Raw genomic sequence first — 19,525 nt, 5'->3', positions numbered from 1 at the left:
GGAAACATATTGTACATTTGATCAGTCAAAGTTATTGTTGACTCTTAATAAGAAGGACACTGCAGTTATGGAAAGTGTGTATGACTACCTATCTGGGCTTGTATACGACCATCCATTGAAGAAGGAAGTTCTACCCGCCATCTCCTCCCATCATCCCTCTGGAGTCCCTTCCCTGCGAGATTTCACCTGACAGCACTGCTGTACATAGAAACGCCTTCACCTCTCAACATTATGCGGATGCGTCGTCCGTGGTTCGAGTGAGCCTCGTTCGACAAGTGTCAGCAGCTTGCAGGTTTTCGGCTAATGATGCCGCACTGGCTCGCCCGCTGCCCCTCCGTAGGCTTCCGCAAGCAAGAAACGTCCATCTCGCTGATTATAAACAAAACCACCCCCCCCCCCCCCACACACAAAAAAAGCAGGAGGGAACATGAGCCACTGTCAAGTCAGACTTGACGAGGACACGGGATCTGTGTCACCTGAATTTACAGGCATAATTGTGACAGCCAAGTTGGGATCGCCCGTCTGGGACGTGTCACATTTTGGAGTTTGCGCTTATTCTTATGCAAATTATGTCAGGAATCAGGATTGGACAGAATGTGAATGAAACTCTAGACGTTACGGGACCCACCACAATGTCCAAGGCTTATATACCAACCATGTGACAGCAGTTTCTCTTGTACCTTGAGGGGGGGGGGGGGTGGAAAACACATAGACATTCAAATCGGCCAACCTGTGCCAGGAATAGTCCCACATAACAAGGGAATGTCGACAGAACAATGTTATGAACCTCAGACTACGGGAAAGCACGAGCCATCTCTTTTCCTCAGGCCCTAAAGGCTAAATCTACATTTCCTATACACAAATGGGGAAAGAGCTATCTCTGGTATTACTGATGTACACAGAGGCAACTTTTTTCCTCCTCGTATCAATTTAAGATTTGATTGCTAGAGGAATCCCACCGCAGCAGTGGTAGCTTTTGTTGCCCGTGGAGGCCCTATGCAATTACAGACTGAAGAAATACTATTCAGCCTGGGTGCAATTCAATCATTTAGTCTCGAATGCATGGAAATACATACCAATCTAACCACAATGCACGTGGACTGAGGGAAGAATACATAAATTAAACATAACAAATGTATTTCTTCTCATTGTTTGTACATGAGACGGTGTATCCCGTCAGTCAGAAATAATAATGGCTTATTCAGTCCCTTCTAGGTAAAACTAAGACAAAATAAAGGTGAAATAAAAAGTAAAGCCACTCAACGATGAAGAGGTATGCTTTCAGTTGCTTCCAACAGTGACTGATGCCAAAGCGAAGATGCCGCCGTCTGTCATCACCGCACACCTGCGGGTCCTCATAGAGAACGGGCATCATCAAGAAAAGCGTCTGATAGATTTCGAAAACACGGTTTGGCAGCCATCATTATTCTCCAAAGAGATTATTTTGTCACATCTCCATTCTTCATGAGCGTTAGACTCACCCTGATGAATAGTGGCACGCTCTATCTCTGAACACGGCTTACTTTTGACAGGGACACAACACTTTACAAGATGGCTCTCGAGTGACTGGGACGATTTCAGCAGGGAAAGATGTGTCAACTAGCATTGGAATTAACTCTCTGTCCGACATGAAGGGTCTTTTGGAGTTTTGAGTCTTCATTTCCTATCTTCGGGCCTGGAGACCAGGAACTGGTAATGGATAGATCAGCCATATTCAACAGCGGTTCAAATCCGAACCGAGAACAGGGTCATTACAGCCCGACGGTTCCAACAACAAACAAAAAAAGAAGGATAGAAAGATGGTGCTTTGTTACTATGGCAATAAATTACAATATCCATCCGGACCTTTGCCACCTAGGAAATGTGTGCGACTGGGCCTTCTCAAATAGTAGTTGAGTACCCCTGGGATAGATGACGGAAGTAGAAAGAAGTTAGCAACTAATCGTCTAGAATATGATAGGATCATAGTAGCAATGCAGAGTACGAGATGGTGTACATTTTAGGACATCTGTACTCTCTATGACACAAGTCCCGACTGAGATATAGGTGAGGTACATGTTGTTTAACACTGTGGTAAGGATTGTAATTCTATTCTTCTTCTCTTGCAGGTGATGAGTGGAATGAGAGCACAGAAATATAAGATGAGTGACATGGGGTTGTTGATATTATTTACACATTATTTCCTTTTGTAAGGAGGAAATTAATGTACAATGATATGTCTGCACAAGTCTCAATCCTTTACATTCCCTGTCCAATTGTCTGGCCACCAATACATCATGGAAATGTGATATTTAAAAAAAAGAAGTTTAAAGTCTCATTAATCTGCAGTACACTGCAGTGCTCGGACTGATTTTTCATTTTGATTATTATAAGTTGTAAAAACAAATAGAATTCGTGATGCCTTCTGCTGTACACACCCTTTTTGAACATCATATTTATGCTGTGGCCTTGTAGGGTAATGTTGATGACATCTAGACAATTTATTTATCCGTTTGTTTTACAGCAACAACAACAAAAATGGAATCGCAAGAGAACAAACAAAACATTGTCTGACTGACAGTCATATTGAGGGGCTGTGTTTGTGTGATGACAGCTCTTCCACAAGACGAGCAAAGGACATCTCGCAAAACCTCTATTCATATTTCCTGTGGTTGAAAGCAATGCTGGTGCTGTAAACATCAGGATAGTTTCATTGTTAATTCTGTGATTTTGCTTTTCTATCATGTATGTGTGCCACAGGAGGTTGGTGGCACCTTAATTGGGGAGGAATGGTATCGGAATTAGTGGAATGGTATCAAATACGTCAAACACATGGTTTCCAGATGTTTCATGTCATTCCATTTTCTCCATTCCGGCCATTATAATGAGCCATCCTCCCCTCAGCAGCCTCCTGTGATGTGTGCAGTATGTAATACCAGACCATGGGTTTTAATGGCCTTGAGCCTGCCTGCCTGGTCCTGTGGTCAACATATCAACTTCCCTTTATACATGAAGTTGCTGGTTGAGTGGTATAGTCCAGGGTCTCCCAAGCTTGGTCTCCCAAACTGGGTGCATGTTTTAGTTTTTTTGCCCTAGCACTAGACAGCTGATCCGATTAATCAAAGCTTGATGATGCGTTGGTTATTTGAATCAGCTGTGTAGTGCTAGGGCAAAAAAGTAAACGTGCACCTGGGTGGGCAGTACCAAGTTTGGTAAACCCTGGACTATACCACTCGAACAGCAACTTCTTGTATAAAGGGAACTTGATAAGTGGACCACATTTCAGAATTTCTCCAATATGTTTGTTCCATTAAAGAATATTTCCACCTGTTTGTACCTACTGAACAAACCTCCAGATGTTAGTTTTCCAAAGCAGGGTTTACCCCAATGTTTATGTCTCATGTTGCCTCACAACTTTTCTTCTGTGACTTAAATCTCTTAGTATGTGTTTTGTTTTCTTTTATGACTTCCAGGTACTGAACACAAGCTGCTAGGCACCACGGTTCCTCATTGTTTTGTATGAAGCGCCTCAGGCGAATGTACAAGAGATGTGTGGGGTGGCAGTACTGTGTGTCATCTTAAATACCATCCGGAAGAAACCTGCCATGCCCCCTTTATCAAGTCCCCAGGTGACTCAGAAAAATTGGAGGCTTAATTTTATAATACACCTGAAACAGTTAAGTCCCTCAGAAATCCTGATTTTAATGACAATAGCCCTTATTCTCTGTATTTCGGTGAGAGAAGTGACTAAGCCTACTGTATATTCCCATTTCCTCTGGTAACTTAAATTTGAAGCTATTCCTACTAGGATTAAATGTGCTGAGCGTCAAGTCTTTGAGTTCTGATTTTCCCAAGTAGTCAGATGTTGACAAAGAACCTCATCTCTTACTGTACTATACAATATGTATGTTACCAGTTCTATCTAACTCAATCATTGGATTAGACAATGCAATCAGCAAAATAACAAGTTTATTTCTCCACCAGTCAGACTGTGGTAAATTTGATACTATTTAACCAATGATTTGCCCCATATGACATACATACCACATATGACTATGTTATGACATCTGTCATTACCAATCCATGACATTCAACAGAGATTTGTAATATTATTCGATTGACATGTGTTCGGTTTTGGACAACTATATTTGTCCATTCAAGTAAAAGAGCATTTGAGATGATCGTGCACTCAATGCATATTTGCTCTCATACCCATTATTGTTATTTTCTCTGTGGCCCCGTGTCCATGACACATAATTGGCCCATAATTGAGTTGAAAGGAGTAAACGTTGGATTCCCGAAAGGAAACTGACATTTACCAAATAAGCAGGAGGCCCACGAATCCCCCCGGAATCGAGGCAAAACCATGCAAATCTGCTTAAACTGTGCCTATCTCCCAATGTTGCTGTCTGCTCCACAGGTAGCTGCATTGTGGCATTACTTACGATTACAGTGATTTACATAGTCTAAGTACTAGGACCATGCTAAGATCCTTAACATAAGGGGGAGGCCATCACCAGAACCAGCAAAGCGCTGTCTGCTATGAGAAGATAGAGAAGATTAGCCCTTTCCTGCAGTCAATGACCAAAAGCGCCCTCTTTGGCCTCATGGGTTATGTTAATGTTTATAATTTCATAATTAATAAAGATTTTTAGGAAAATCTGGTGTTTCTATATATTTCAGTCTTCTGTGATGTATATAAAGTGTATTATTGGTATGCAAACTCAAATTGTTATACATTTCAACTCTATATCTTCTTTTTTTAACCCTCTTAAGGGTAAAAAAATGACCCTCCACTATGTAAAACAGCAGAGGAAACCCACCTAAATGATATTAGCTTGTGAAAGCTGTTCAGGGGGCTGATACTTGTCCTGATCCACCTGAGGCTGCAGCTGGGGCAGGTAAGAGGAGAAAATGCCAATTTGCCACCCAAAGAAGGACTGTAAAACAAATACTATGTGCTGCAAATGTCAGAAATATTTCTGCAAAATCCATGCACACACACTTGCATGTGCTAATTAGAGTTGATTGATTTATGCTCTTCGCATTTTTGTTTTGTATCGATTATCTTATTTTATTCTTATTTATTGCTGTTGTTTGCACCCACCAACGAGGTGTATAATGGTTAAAAAAAATGGGAGAAGACTAGTATTTGTAGTTGAATTCCTAATTGTACAGTATATAAGAATATATCATAATATTGCCAAAAAAGTTCAAGACTTGTTTCCCTTCAATAAAATGCATTCAAAACTACTTTCTGCACATTTCTGCTACTTTCCTAGGCTATACAAGTGCTATCTCTTGCTAAAACAAATGTAGTAAAGTAAAGAAAACAATGACAGGTGTGTTGTAATATAAATGAGTGGTGTCCACTGATTAAATGCAGTCTTCCTGCATTGTGAAGAGGGAAGGTTGTTTTTTCATGCAAAATGGATTTGGGGTTTAACATTCAATGAAGGTGCTTTATTTTAGGGGTTTAGTGAAGGGGGGTCATTTCTTATCCTTAGAACAAGGGGAGTAGACAGAATGTTAAGACTACACAAGGGTTAAGCACATAACCATGTGTGTGAGGTGTATACTTTTGTTTCAAAGTAGATTTAAGACGAAGAGACCCTCTGTGTGACCCTAATTTAGCCCACTGCAGTAAAAGGTTAACTGGCGCTATGGTGCTAAAATCACTAATATCTCGAACCCATTTTCATTTAAAATCTCTTCAAAGTGCAGCTTGTTTTTTGTTGGTCCAGGAGACAAATTTCCTCGTTGCTGTGACTATTAATGCTCATTGGTGTGTGTCATCAAGAGGCTAACACAACATATACAATGAGAATAGTCAATATGAGTCTCTCTAATCAGTGATAGACAAACTACATACGAAATGTCATGTCTTGACCACTTAAAGTACATTTTTTGCTGAGGGTCTGGTTACCTTCAAGCCGAGAATTGATATATCCATTAAGAATAAATCAATGTTTTCCTGATGCTACATTGCCTTGTTAAAAAAAATCCCCAAGATAAATAACAAAGCAGAATACTGGTTTAAAGTTTATTTTACAATTGCAGAAACAAAACAATACTTTCATGATTTAGAGGATAGAATTTTGAACAGTATTAATGATACAACATTGAAATGTATAATTTCTTGTGCATTGCATGTTCATTTTGACATACAGTACCATGCACCAGAAGAGATGCCTGCGTAGTTACATTTAATCATGTAAACCACACTGAAGGACCTACTTTTCATTGAAAAAAAGGACATGTTCTGGCTCTACAGTATATATACAGTATACAGTGCCATCGAAAACTAATCAGACCCCTTGACTCTATCCATATTTTTTTTACGTTACAGCCTTATCCTAAAATGGATCAAATAAATAAAAATCCTCAGCAATCTACACACAACACTCCATAATGACAAAGCAAAAACAGGTTTTTCAATTTGTTTTGCAAATCGAAAAATAAAAAGCAGAAATACCTTATTTACATAGGTATTCAGACCCTTTCCTATGAGAATTGAGCTCAGGTTTATCATGTTTCCATTGATCATCCTTGAGATGTTTCTACAACTTGGAGTCCACCTGTGTAAAATTCAATTGATTGGACATGATTTGGAAAGGCACACACCTGTCTATATAAGGTCCCACAAAGCAAAAACCAAACCATGAGTTCGAAGGAATTGTCCGTAGAGCTCCGAGACAGGATTGTGTCGAGGCACAGATCTGGGGAAAGGTACCAAAACAATTATGCAACATTGAAGGTCCTCAAGAACACAATGGCCTCCATCCTTCTTAAATGAAATAAGTTTGGAATCTCCAAGACTCCAAGACTCTCTAGAGCTGGCCACCCGGCCAAACTGAGCAATCGAGGGAGAAGGGCCTTGGTCATGGAGGTGACCAAGAACCCGACAGAGCTCCAGAGTTCCTCTGTGGAGATTGGAGAACCTTCCAGAAGGACAACCATCTCTAAAGCACTCCACCAATCAGGCCTTTATGATAGAGTGGACAGACGGAAGCCACTCCTCAGTAAAAGGCACATGACAGTCTGCTTGGAGTTTCCCAAAAGGCACCTAAAGATTCTCAGGCCATGAGAAACAAGATTCTCTGGTCTTGATGAAACCAAGATTGAACTCTTTGGCCTGAATGCCAAGCGTCACTTCTGGAGTAAACCTGGTACCATCCCTACAGTGAAACATGGTGGTGGTAGCATCACGCTGTGGGGATGTATTTCAGCAGCAGGGACTGGGAGACGAGTCAGGATCGAGGCAAAGATGAATGAAGCAAAGTACAGAGAGATCCTTGATGAAAACCTGCTCCAGAGAGCCCAGGACATCAGACTGGGGCGAAGGTTCACCTTCCAACAGGACAACGACCCTAAGCACACAGCCTAGACAACGCAGGAGTGGGTTTGGGACAATTCTCTGAATGTCCTTGAGTGGCCCAGCCAGAGCCCGTACTTGAACCAGATCAAACGTCTCTAGAGACCCGAAAATAGCTGCACAGCAACGCTCCCCATCCAACCTGACAGAGCTTGAGAGGATCTGCAGAGAAGAATGGGAGAAACTCCCAAAATACAGGTGTGAAAAGCTTGTAGCATCATACACAAGAAGATTCTAGGTTCTGTAATTGCTGCCAAAGGCGCTTCAACAAAGTAAAGAGTAAAGGGTCTGAATACTTATGTAAATGGGATATTTCAGTTTATTTGTAATAAATTAGCAACATTTGATAAAATCCTGTTTTTGCTTGTAATCATGGGGTATTATATGTAGATTGATGAGGGGGAAAAAAAACTATTTAAAACATTTTAAAATAAGGCTGTAACCTACCAAAATGTGGAAAAAGTCAAGGGGTCTGAATACTTTCTGAAGGCACTGTATATACTATTTATACCTATATATAGTTAATTGTATATTTTTTCCATATTTCTCTATAAAATGACAATATAAAAATGCACACAGTACAAATGCTGAGCTGCAGCAAATAGCAAGATATGATGACATACATTTACACACGCTTGCTGATCATTTATGTATGTATCCTTTTTAAACTTCATTTACATGTTGAAACTGAAACTGCACACAATACAAAGAAACGTGGTATCAAAGCAAATATTTCAATACCACCATTAAATAATACTTGATTAGGGAAACAAATACTGTATGCAGAGAAAAGCTAAACAAATGAGTATTCTGTTGCCATTTGACCTACACATCATCCTTTAAAATGGTACATCCCTTACGCAATGTTGAGGTGATCAGGAGAAGAGAGAGTCTAAATGTTTAAATGTCATCTTGCCATGGAGTTTATTTTAACAACCCTAATGTGTACCTCATCATTGTACCCCAAAAGCACTTATGTAAAGTGCAGAAATCCTAATTCTTTTTTGATTAGTTGTAAACAACTAAACACCTTCATATCGATCATATATTTGCAAAATGTGTGGTTTTGTTCAACATTTATTTTAAAATGTTAGTTTCATCTTAAAGGGATACTTTGATTTTGGAAATGATGCCCTTCACTGAACAAAAAAATTATGCGCAACATAAAGCAACATGCAACAATTTAAAAGATTTTACTGAGTTACAGTTCATATATACGGATATCAGTCAATTTAAATAAATTCATTAGGAGATAATCAACGGATTTCACACGACTAGGCATGGGTGGGCTACATGGAAGCCAGGCCCAGCCAACCAGAATGAGTTGTTCCTCACAAAAGGGCTTAATTACAGACAGAAATACCCCTCCCAGACAATCCGACAGGTAAGGCTGTATGTGGAGGTCCTAGGCTGGCGTTGTTACACTTTGTCTGTGGTTGTGAGGCCAGTTGGACAAACTGCTATATTCTCTAAAACAACATTGGAGGTTGGCTTATGGTGGAGAAATGAAAATGTAATTATCTGGCAACAGCTCTGGTGGACATTCATGCCAATTGCACACCCCCTCAAAACTTGGGACATCTGTGGCATTATGTGATTAAATGGCACATCTTAGAGTGTCCTTTTATTGTCCCCACAAGGTGCACCTGTGTAATGATCATGCTGTTTAATCAGCTTCTTGATATGCCACACCTGTTAGGTAGATGGATTATCTTGGCAAAAGAGAAATACTCACTAACCGGGATGTAAACAAATGTGCGCACAGCATTTTTTAAAATAATATTTTTGTGCGTATGGAACATTTCATGGATCTTTTATTTCAGCTCATGAAACATGGGACCAACACTTTACATGTCGCGTTTATATTTTTGTTCAGTGTACTTCCCCAGAGTCAGATGAACTAGCATGCTAGCAGATACTCACAGACTTCCAGTCATTGTGCTAACACTAGGTAGCATTGGCTCGAGAAACTACCTCAAACTTCCTCCATACTGGACACAGAAGCATAAATATGGTATCCACAAGTTCATCGGACTCTGGGGAAGTAGATAAGTAGCCTCATTGCCAAAATCCCAAAGTATCTCTTTAATTCACTGAAAAACATGCAGACAAAAGATCATATAAATAATCTGAAAAAATTTGTGTTCAATTTAAAAATTAAATAAAATCCAAAACAGAACATGGCCCAGTTTTATGACAGCAGTTACTTCGGACTGATTCCAAAGTCTCAGTTAAGATGCAGTGCAGTATTGAGATATAGTGCAACGGTTCAGTAATCAGTCATATCATCAGCTTTTGTCCAGCTCATTTATGCTTTATCAAACTTTTCTAGTTCAGTGACAAAGATGAGGTGGTCCTCCGGAGACTTGCCATGCGTTTTGCTAAGGTGCAGTTTGACTGCATGCTTGCTGACAAAGGTCCGATTGCAAAGCTTGCACTGAAATACAGAGCACGAGTCTTCCTCATTAAGTCCCAGGGAACTGAACGTTTTCTCCGTTATCATTCTGGTAACTGCCTGCTGCTCTCTAAGGTGATCTATGGAAAGCTTTGAGATGTCCTTCATGCTGAAGCCTAAGTGGGACTCCAAATGATTTATGTAAGAGGAAGGAGTCCTAAACTGAGAGGCACAGTCACTGCAGAGAAACAGGGGCTGGCCCGAGTCAATGTTTTTCAGGAATTTTGTCCCGCCTGTCCGCCTCAGCTGGTACTTGACATTGGCCAGCCAATGGGAGATCGTGGTCATGGAGAGACCCGTGAACTTGCAGATATGGACCCGCTCTTGGGGGCCTAAGTCAGTCATGACGAACTTGCCGTCAGCCGTCTCCCGGAGACAGGAGGTGAACTGGGCCTGAAGGATGAGGAGGTGCTGAGGATTCCAGTTGGACTGCCGGCCTTTCCTTTTCTGGAATGCAGAGAGCTCCTCCAAGCCATCCTCGAATGCGCTGTTGTCCGCGTCAGATTTCTCAGAGATGGAGGATGGGGTGGAGGATTTCGGTGTCAGACGGCCGGTCAGGTTCTTGACCATGTCGGAGATGTCCATCAAAGCATTTTCCCGTAAAGGGGACGAGAGAGATTCAGACAAGCTTGAGAGAATAGGCCTGTTGCTGTTATTGGTGTTACAGTTGCTATTGTTGTTCGGCGTAGTGGAGGTGCTGTTAGCAGTGCGTCCATTCGTGTTTTTGGATTTTGTCAAGTCCATGGGTTGGTCATCATTGTCATAGAATCGATTGATTGACTCAACTTGCTTGACCTGATTGGAGTTGTTCATGGGCTTCTCCATCATGTTGTTACTGATCTTGTACAGCATTGCCAGAGGGTCTAGAAAGGGGGTGGCTGTCTTCGAGGCCTTTCCCAAGTGATTGTTCATGATGGACTGCAACGCACTGAGGGGGTTGACAAATGACTGCTCAGGTGAATGATCCGTGATGATTCCCAAGCCGTTACAGCCATTGCTGGCTACCGTTTTTGGCACATCTGCTCCGTTCTTCATTGCCGGATCCGCTTTGCCGTCTTTTGCCTCTCCCTCTCTGCTTCTAGGCTCGCTCTTATCCTCTACATCAATGTTTTTCACCGGCCTGTTGAGGCTATCCGGCATGGGTGACCCCTTCCGCTCCTTGGACAGTGGGGACGGTGACTTGGTAGAGCTCACTTTGCATTTGTCTTCTGACGCCTTCTCGTCCTTCTCCTTCTTCACAGAGACCTTCCCTGTGACTTTTTCCACCAGCTCCTCCATGGCCAGCACATTGTTCTTGTGGCTTGGAGGTGGGGAATGGCTGATCGGTGAATGGATCAGATTGCTAGAGTCAGAGGACATCACCTTCAAGCTGCTAGTGCTGAACAAGGGTTGAACCACCTGGACACTCTGCATGGAGGACTTCAGAGACCCATGGAGCTGGTAGGCAGCGTGGATGCTAGGGTAGCCAGCACCACCCCAGGTGGGCGTCCCAGTCTGGGCCTTGCTGATTGCACTTGACACTGTGAACTCTAAGGACTTCAGGATATCCAGACCTCCTTTGGGAGTCTCTTCCAGGTCTTCCTCTGTGAGATACTTGTAATGTCCAGCTTTGCCAGTTTTCTCACTTTTCTCAGTCAGATCCTCTTTCTCTTCTTTAATCTTATTCTCTGGTTCACTCATCTCCATTTTCTCCTCATGTTCCTCCCTTTTCTCTTCAGTGTGCGAGGAGTGCAGGAGAAGAGAATCGGGCTGTGACTTCACATTGGGCGCAGGGAGTCGTGTAGAGGTCGGCGGGAGAGGAATGGACTGCATCTTTTCCTCAACCAGGGGGTCAAACACCAGCTGCTTCCCCTTTTTGGACGCTGTGTTGGTCACTTTCAAAAAGTGTCCTGTGACCATCATGTGGGCTGTCAGTTGTTGCAGGGTGTCGTGGGAACTCCCGCACTCCATGCATTTGAGGATCTGGGCCTTGCGAGCCTCAAATTGCCAGGTGTAACTGGCGCCATTTTGGTAGCCGTAGCGGTTATTCGCTGTGACATAGGGGTTAACCACTTTCTGGTCTTTCGTGGTCTCCCCCAGGTGTACACCAGGTGTGTTGTGGACAGACTCTGGTGAGCACGGGGACACCAAGTCCTGAAATGCTCTTTTTCTGGTAGGTGGCACCAGCTTTGAGGTGAGGGCTGGCATGGGTTCTTTGAGAGGCACTTTCTGGTAGTGTTTTGTTTTGATCATGTGGACACTCAGGTCCTGTAGGGATTCAAAGGAATGGCCGCAGTACATGCACTTGAGAACCTTTTGAGCGTCCTCCTTGCCTTCCATCTCCATGAGGGAGCGCTTACGTGGCTTGGACCACCTCTTTCCCCGCTCCTCTTCCTTGTCCTTGTTGTCATCACGGTAGTGGCCTGACTCATTCATGTGTACCGTGAGCCCCACCAGCGTGTCATAGGCTCCGCTGCAGTCCTTGCACCGGAACTTGCTGGCACCGGTGAACACCGGACCGTAGAGCTTGTTGTTCTGCCGGTACAGCTGCACAGTGCTGAAGAGGCTCGGCTCGGGGAGGAGGTTATATGGTGTATGCTGCAGGGTTTTGGCCAAAGCTGCTTGGTGCCAGTCGTAGGTCACTCCACCGGTGCTGCCAGTGCTGACACCAGTGCCATTGTTGTTAGTGTTAGCGGTGCTTGTAGCGGTAGTGTTGCTGGTAGTGTTGGTAGGGGCAGAGGTGTTACTGCTGCTGTTGGTGTGGTTATTATTGTTCACAAGTCTGATAGTATTACTGTTGGCGATACCGTTGCTCCCCTTGTGGCTGCTTCCATTGCTGTTGCTGATCACACTGATGACCTTGTTGCTGTTGCTGTTACTTCTTAGCATGTCCTTGGTGATGCTGGACCAAGAGGCGTCCGAGATCAGGTTTGCATAGACAGCTTTCATCTGCGCCAGGCTGTCCTGCAGAGACAGGCCATTGGGGATCTTTAGGTGGTCTACTCCTCCTCTGACTGCCTCCTCCTTATCCAGTCCGTCCTTGGAGCGTGTGCTCTGGAAGTCGATAAGTTGGTCGCTGGTATCGCTGAGAGGAGAGGCGTAGCCAGCGTCGGGGTTGGTGCCATTGCTGAACGGGGAGTTCTGGAAGCTGAATTGGTCCCCGGCATCATCATCCTCGTTGCAGAGGTACTCGCCATCCTGTCCATCCAAGGAGAGCCCATCATCTTGCAGGTGCTCTTCATCGATCTTGTCATCAGCCTTAAATTCGTCCTCGTCCCCATAAGCTGAAAAACACAAGATGAGAGAAAAAAGGGACATCAGGCAACTCATTGGGGCAGAACATTCCTAATGGCACCACTCAAATTGATCAGATGTGTCCACCTGATGTGTATAAAGATTCTCGATGTTTGCATCCCATAATGTGCGTTTAATGTGTGTATACCACGCACGCGCGTATCTCTGAATGTGTAAAGAGTGGGTGAGTGTCGTGATTCTAAAGAGATTTTTGTCAATAGTCCTGGCGGAGGACACAGCTTTGCAATTATAAAGTGGCAAACATCGATATCTTGACTATGATAGATAGTCCCCTTCACTGTGCGGCCTAACGAAGGTATCGAACATTACGGCTCAGCAAGGGTAAAGGAGAACACAGATGAGCAAGATAAATATTTCCCCTTGAGTTCAAAAACTAGGGACACAAGCAAAATTCTACATGATGGAAAACCAGTTCCCAAAGCAGAAGATGTATATTAATCAACACAGAGTCCACTTGACAAAAAAGGTCAGTAGCCTACATACAGTATGTTAGAACTCTCATGTTTGTTGCTTTGTAGTGCCTTGATGTCTTAACTCCAAGTTATCATACACTATATAATATTGATGTACACTGTTGAATACAAAAAAAAGTTCACAGTCCTAAATCCCATCCTTCAAATGATTAGACTGCCCAGTAAAAAGGTGACCACAACAGCCACAAGCCAGTTCATGTACTAAAATGGCTTCCTCTTCTAGTTGGAGGGCACTGACTCTCTCTGAGTTTGATCCAGTCTCTGCTACCACTGTGCCACTCACACCCTGCCCGTCAAGTGTGCAATAAGTGGGCGAGCATGCCAGGCCCTCGGCTGGGCTAGCATAGAGTTGGCATAGGCAGTGGACTCCTCACAGCGTGGCACGTAGAAATCGCCGGTGGAAATGACATGACATGTTGTCACCATCCATGCTGTACTAGTTCTCAGGGAGCGGAGTGTGGCTGCTTCCGGGGGGGGGGACGGGGGACAGAATGTTACCCATAGAGGATGAGGGTGTGACTGAGTATACTTTCTCTACACAGACTCTTATATCAAGGTTCATCTACATACTATTTTGAAGTGCACTATTTAAAAAAAATAAAAAACGACACCAGTTATTTTTTCTTCAACACCAAAAAAAACAACAATCAGGCTGTCCTTATGTGGCCTTTCATCAGATAAAGAAGATATCATAGGTAACAACAGCATGGCTATGGTATGTGTCTAATGAAACTGCATTTGCCTCTGGCATTTACACTTTTAAGTGTTGTCAGCCCTGAAAAGGGAATAATGGAACTCTGTCAGGCCACAACAAGATAGAAAAGACACGCCATTTATTTAATGACCATTAAGGAAAGTGAATGAAAGCCACGTGACTGAGTACTTAACAAGGCACTACCTGTGTTGATCAGCTGCCAGGCTGGTTATCTTTAATGGAAGACAACATGTGATTGCAACCCCTGTAGCCAAGCAGGAATCATGGCAGACATTTTACTTTGAGAACAAGCCTATAACCAGCGTCAACCGTCTCTCAAGTAAAAATCCAGGCCCTCTGGACTTTGAGACAATGTCAGACTTCAACTGTCTCTAAACGGCACTAGGTAGCAAATAAAAAATTGTAGAGGAACAAATGTCCAACAATCAAATGTGTTCCAATTTCACAACACTATGTCACGTTTCACTCGAAATGAAAATGTGCTGTATCTACATTACGTATGTTCCATATTGTAATGGTAAAGGAGAAATACTGTAAATAGAGAAACGGTCAGAGAGAGCGAGGGGGAAAGAGCGAGTGAAAGCGATACAGAGACAGACAGATGGAGACTGCTCGGGCAGTTCACTCTATCCTTCCCCATAAGATGCTTGTCCAAGGTGCCAGTATCAGTCTCTAGCGAGGAGGCAGATGTGCTGTCAGCTCCTGAACTGCGCATGCCGCTCAGGCCCATAATCGAAGAAGACATAATACCTGATGTTTGTGAGCTGCCATTTACTGCTGCCTGAGAGAAGCTGGAGGGCCATAAGCAACTGACTAGTGTGTGTGTGTGTGTGCTGGTATAAATGTGTATGAACATCAACTGTAGCGTGTACTGTATACACACAAAAGGTAATAGTATTTTGCTCACATAATACCTGGAATCTATCTATCCGGTACTACAACTAGGCGTATCCCAGAGCCCCACATCACACCCTTTCACATATAATCCAATTAAAGAACTGACCACAACAAAAAATGTCAAAAGTGCATCCGTCAAGAGCATTCCGTATTTCACTTCATTGGAGCGTTTGGTTGAGTACCTCAAAGCACTGACAACTCTCCCATCACTCTTACTCTCTCACTGTCTCCAAATAGCTCATCACACTAAGCAACACACCAAAAAAATAATCAATTAGCGTCTCCACTATAATTACCCTTAGCTCTGACTGAGCAGAGTGGGTAAAGAGGGAACGCCTTGACAGAAGAGACAGACAAGAGAACCTGACACTTCTAAAAACAATGCCAGTCTTTTCCTGCACACACACACCTACACCTCAGCCTAGATCACCCCACATACACACCCACACCCCAAACACGTACTTCCCCCGACATCCCCAGACTGCTGCCTCCACCTCGGAAACCATCCGTGTCAAATCATGTGTCAGTGTGAGGGTGGTGGGTGTCAGCGGGAGGGCGGTGGGTGTCAGTGTGAGGGCGGTGGGTGTCAGTGTGAGGGTGGTGGGTGTCAGTGTGAGGGTGGTGGGTGTCAGTGTGAGGGTGATGGGTGTCAGTGTGAGGGTGATGGGTGTCAGTGTGAGGGTGGTGGGTGGTGGGTGTCAGTGTGAGGGTGGTGGGTGTCAGTGTGAGGGTGGTGGGTGTCAGTGTGAGGGTGGTGGGTGTCAGTGTGAGGGTGGTGGGTGTCAGTGTGAGGGTGGTGGGTGTCAGTGTGAGGGTGGTGGGTGTCAGTGTCCACCAACAAGCCTTTTCTTTCAGCGAAAGAAAAAAAAAACATAAAAGCCCATTTTTTTTCTTCTTCTCTCCCTCCTTTTTTGCCATCTGTGTAAAAAATAAATAAAATCAAAAAAGCTCCTGGTTTCACCGGTGGCTAATAAGGCAATCAGTGATGGGGAGATGCTGACAAGGCGCGTTGAGCCGCCCGCTTTCAAGCCTCACTCAGAACAACAGAGAGAGGGAGAGGAAGGATTCAAATAGGGGGAGGGGAGGACGTCTGTTGTGGTTGTCAGTCAACAAAAGAGAAAAAGAAAAATAAGCCCACTTTGTGCTGTCACAGAGAATGGAAGAGGAAAATAAGTTTGTAGAGACAAAAAAAGGAAAGACGATTTGGTTAGGTGTTAGCTGACAGAGGTGTGAACAAGAGAGTTTTGAGTTTGTCTGTCTTTGGGTGGGTCAGATGTGAAATCGACTGTAACCTGAGGCAGCGAGATAAAAACGAAAGGTTTGTGTGCGTGTATGTGAGTGAGCGTGGGTGGGTTTGTAAGCATCTATGCGTATCTATCCACCTGGTGTGCTAGGGAGATATTCTGTACGTATCCATCAGGCCTGTCCCTGTGTGTTTGTGTGTCTCAGTACGTTCATGTGTCAGTGTCAATGACGTGTGCGTGTTAGTATGTGTGTGTGCAAATGTGTGTGTGTGTCAAACACAGAGGGGACGTGTGACAGCTGTGGAGAGGAAAGGGAGAGCGAGGCCATCTGCATCCAGAGACGAGCCTGTCACTTTGGCACAGGCTTCCTCCAGACAGGTGACACCTCGGCAGGACACTACCGGGCCTTTACTGTCACACACACACACACATATACACACACACACAAGTTTACAGTACATAGACAAAAACAGACAGACATTCATACAGTCACGCACATGCAAACATGTACAAGCCTTCTCCAAGCCAAGCTCAAATCTGTTTTATAAACTTGGTGGTTTGAGCCTTGAAAGCTGATTGGCTGACAGGCGTGGTATATCAGACCTTATACCACAGGTATGACAAAACACTTATTTTACTGCACAAATGATGTTGGTAACCAGTTTATAATAGCAATAAGGCACCTTAGGGGGTTGTGATATATGGCCAATATACCACAGCTAAGGGCTGTGTCCAGGCACTCTTTAAGAACAGCCTTTAGCTGTGGTATATCGGGCATGTACCACAATTCCTCAGGCCTTATTGCTTAAATATAATACTGCATTCATCAAAGAAATTGTTATTTGTCATGGATAAACATAAAAAGAACCATTGTCCTCTTACAGTACTGTTTCTGCATTGTCTATATGGCCCCGTGTTTGTGATAGTATGCACAGTGAATTCCCAACTAGCTGTGCTTTCACTCACATGCACTGTGTTGACACGCTCAAACATTGCATCGGAACAACTTGAGAATCAACCGGCGAGACAGGCCCCTCTGCTTCAAAACAAATTAGACTAAAATTAAGTTTTGCTTTCCCGAGAGAGAGCCGGCAGTTTCTCTCTCTATATAACGTCTGAAAAATGGAGTCCCTTCATATATATTTTTCCTGGCTCGTTTCTCTTGCGCAAATCTGTCACTTAAACCCGTAACACTATCTATCTGTCACAGGGCGCAGGGGTTACACCATTTGGCTGGTGTCAAACTTAACCAAAGCTATCGTGAGGGAAACAATGTGAGACAGGGAGCGAGAGCAGTTGAGCGAGAAGCAGCACCACCGAATTGCAACTCACACACATGTTATACACACACACACACACCCCTCCATATTTATTTACTCTGTCTCGGAGAAGAGGGCCAATCCCGGCAGTCATTTGCGGTGCTAATGTCCAATTCCGCCTGCTCTCACTCCGCTGATTTAGCCCGTGTCGGACTCTCTGCTATTCCAGACCGGCAACCGAGTCGCCGTTTAGACGCCCTTCAAAATGGGGGCCGAAACGTGGCCAGTCTTATTCCTCTCTCTCTCTCTGCTTTCCTTTGTCACCGGGCCCTCTACTCGCTGCCACTTAGCTGTGATGGCTTTGGACAGGCCTGATCAGTGTGTGTCATTTGACCTGCACGATGTGTGCATGTGTGTGTGCGCGCGAGAGAGGGGGGGACAGTGGGACTGGCTGTAAATAAAATGACATTATTATTTCCTCTGTCCTATCATGTAGAAAAGCCAATTATGGTAATGCACCGCACGTCAGGGGGCATGTCATTTCCTCCCTCTCTCCTTCTCCCGCTTTCTTCTTCTCCGGGACAGCCACTGCTGCACAGGCCTGGGTGGCGTGATGCTGCTGTCTGTTCCAAGCGCTCGCGGGGCCTACGCTACAGCAAGCTGGCGTTAAGGCCTACTGCCTACGTTCGCTAAGGCTAACCGAGGAAAAACGGCCTTTTCATTTACGTCTGTGTGTGTAAAAGGGTCGACAGCATAGTTTTCATTTCGAGATGATTCTCATAGTCGTTCCTTTTGTTCAAAAAAAAGAAGAAAAAAGGCCACAGAGCATCCTATTTTTTGGGCATCTTATTTACTGTAATGGTGAGGGACCTCTGTTTTTTTAGTACATGACTGCTGTTGGTGTACAATCTCCTTTAACATCATTTTTTGCCATTTCAAACCAAGGAACAAACTACACCAGGAAAGAGCATTCAGTTTTTACCCATCTTTTTCCATCATACAACCCATGCTTAGGGAGTTACCCATTCACTGATTAGCATTATTGTTGTGATTATGTCCACTGCCTTTTTTTGTTGCCTCAAGACAGATTAAACTTTATCCCAGCCTCAACAAAAGTGGTGGCCTTTGAAGTTCTGAGGCTTGTTCTACATGGACCCCGCCCAGTATAAAGTGACATTGATTTTGTTTGCCGTGGATCTTGTGGAGTGGTCGCTCTAAATTAATATCTGATTTCCCCTCAACTGCCTGCTTATAAAAATCTGCTCACAGTTCACAGCCCCCCCTTCCCCCTGACCATGTGGAATAATTGACCATATGGCACAATACCTGCAGGGCCTCCAATAGCTGTTGTACCATTCCAGCAGGCCGTGCAAATTCATCTCCTCGGCTTTCCAAAATGTCCGGAGGTGGAGGAAAACCATGTTTATTTTCTATTCAATTCACTAAAATTATCATCATTTAAGCCAAATTTGTGTTCATACATAACATTTCTGCCTATTTTTTGTAAATAGATATTAAAGATACAAAAGTTGTATTAAGATAATTTGATATTATACACCTGTAGCATGGTATCAAATGTATAACGCATTTGTACCTTCTCATCCACCTTTCTCTCTCTCTCAATCTCACACACACCCCAATGTAAAGTCTACTTCGTCCGATAATATATATATATATTTTAAGGTTGTGTAGCACACTTTCCCTATCATCTGCAGTACACTAACTTGCTGGCCACAACAAAATTATGCTAATGACCTGCTAAAATGGGTCATATAGACAGAGCATTTTACATTAGCTTCAAACAATGGGGTGGGGGGGGTCGCTAAGGGGAGGT

The 19,525-nt window shown here is 43.8% G+C and overlaps 1 protein-coding gene across 1 annotated transcript in view; it reads right to left on the bottom strand.

Moving 5' to 3' along the window:
- Positions 1–6,008: 6,008 nt before the first annotated feature.
- The window catches only part of LOC109907432 (teashirt homolog 1-like), a 33,092-nt gene continuing 19,575 nt past the window's right edge, over positions 6,009–19,525 (bottom strand). Inside the window, exon 2 of the mRNA XM_020505396.2 lies at positions 6,009–13,072. Coding sequence (XP_020360985.1) covers positions 9,663–13,072 — 3,410 coding nt within the window. The 3' untranslated portion in view covers positions 6,009–9,662. The remainder of the gene's footprint in view (positions 13,073–19,525) is intronic.

The sequence above is a fragment of the Oncorhynchus kisutch genome, linkage group LG17 (genome assembly GCF_002021735.2).
Source record: "Oncorhynchus kisutch isolate 150728-3 linkage group LG17, Okis_V2, whole genome shotgun sequence".
Lineage (NCBI taxonomy): Eukaryota > Metazoa > Chordata > Actinopteri > Salmoniformes > Salmonidae > Oncorhynchus > Oncorhynchus kisutch.
The sequence above is the reverse complement of the archived record's forward strand: the minus strand, read 5'-3'. Positions and strand labels throughout refer to the sequence as shown.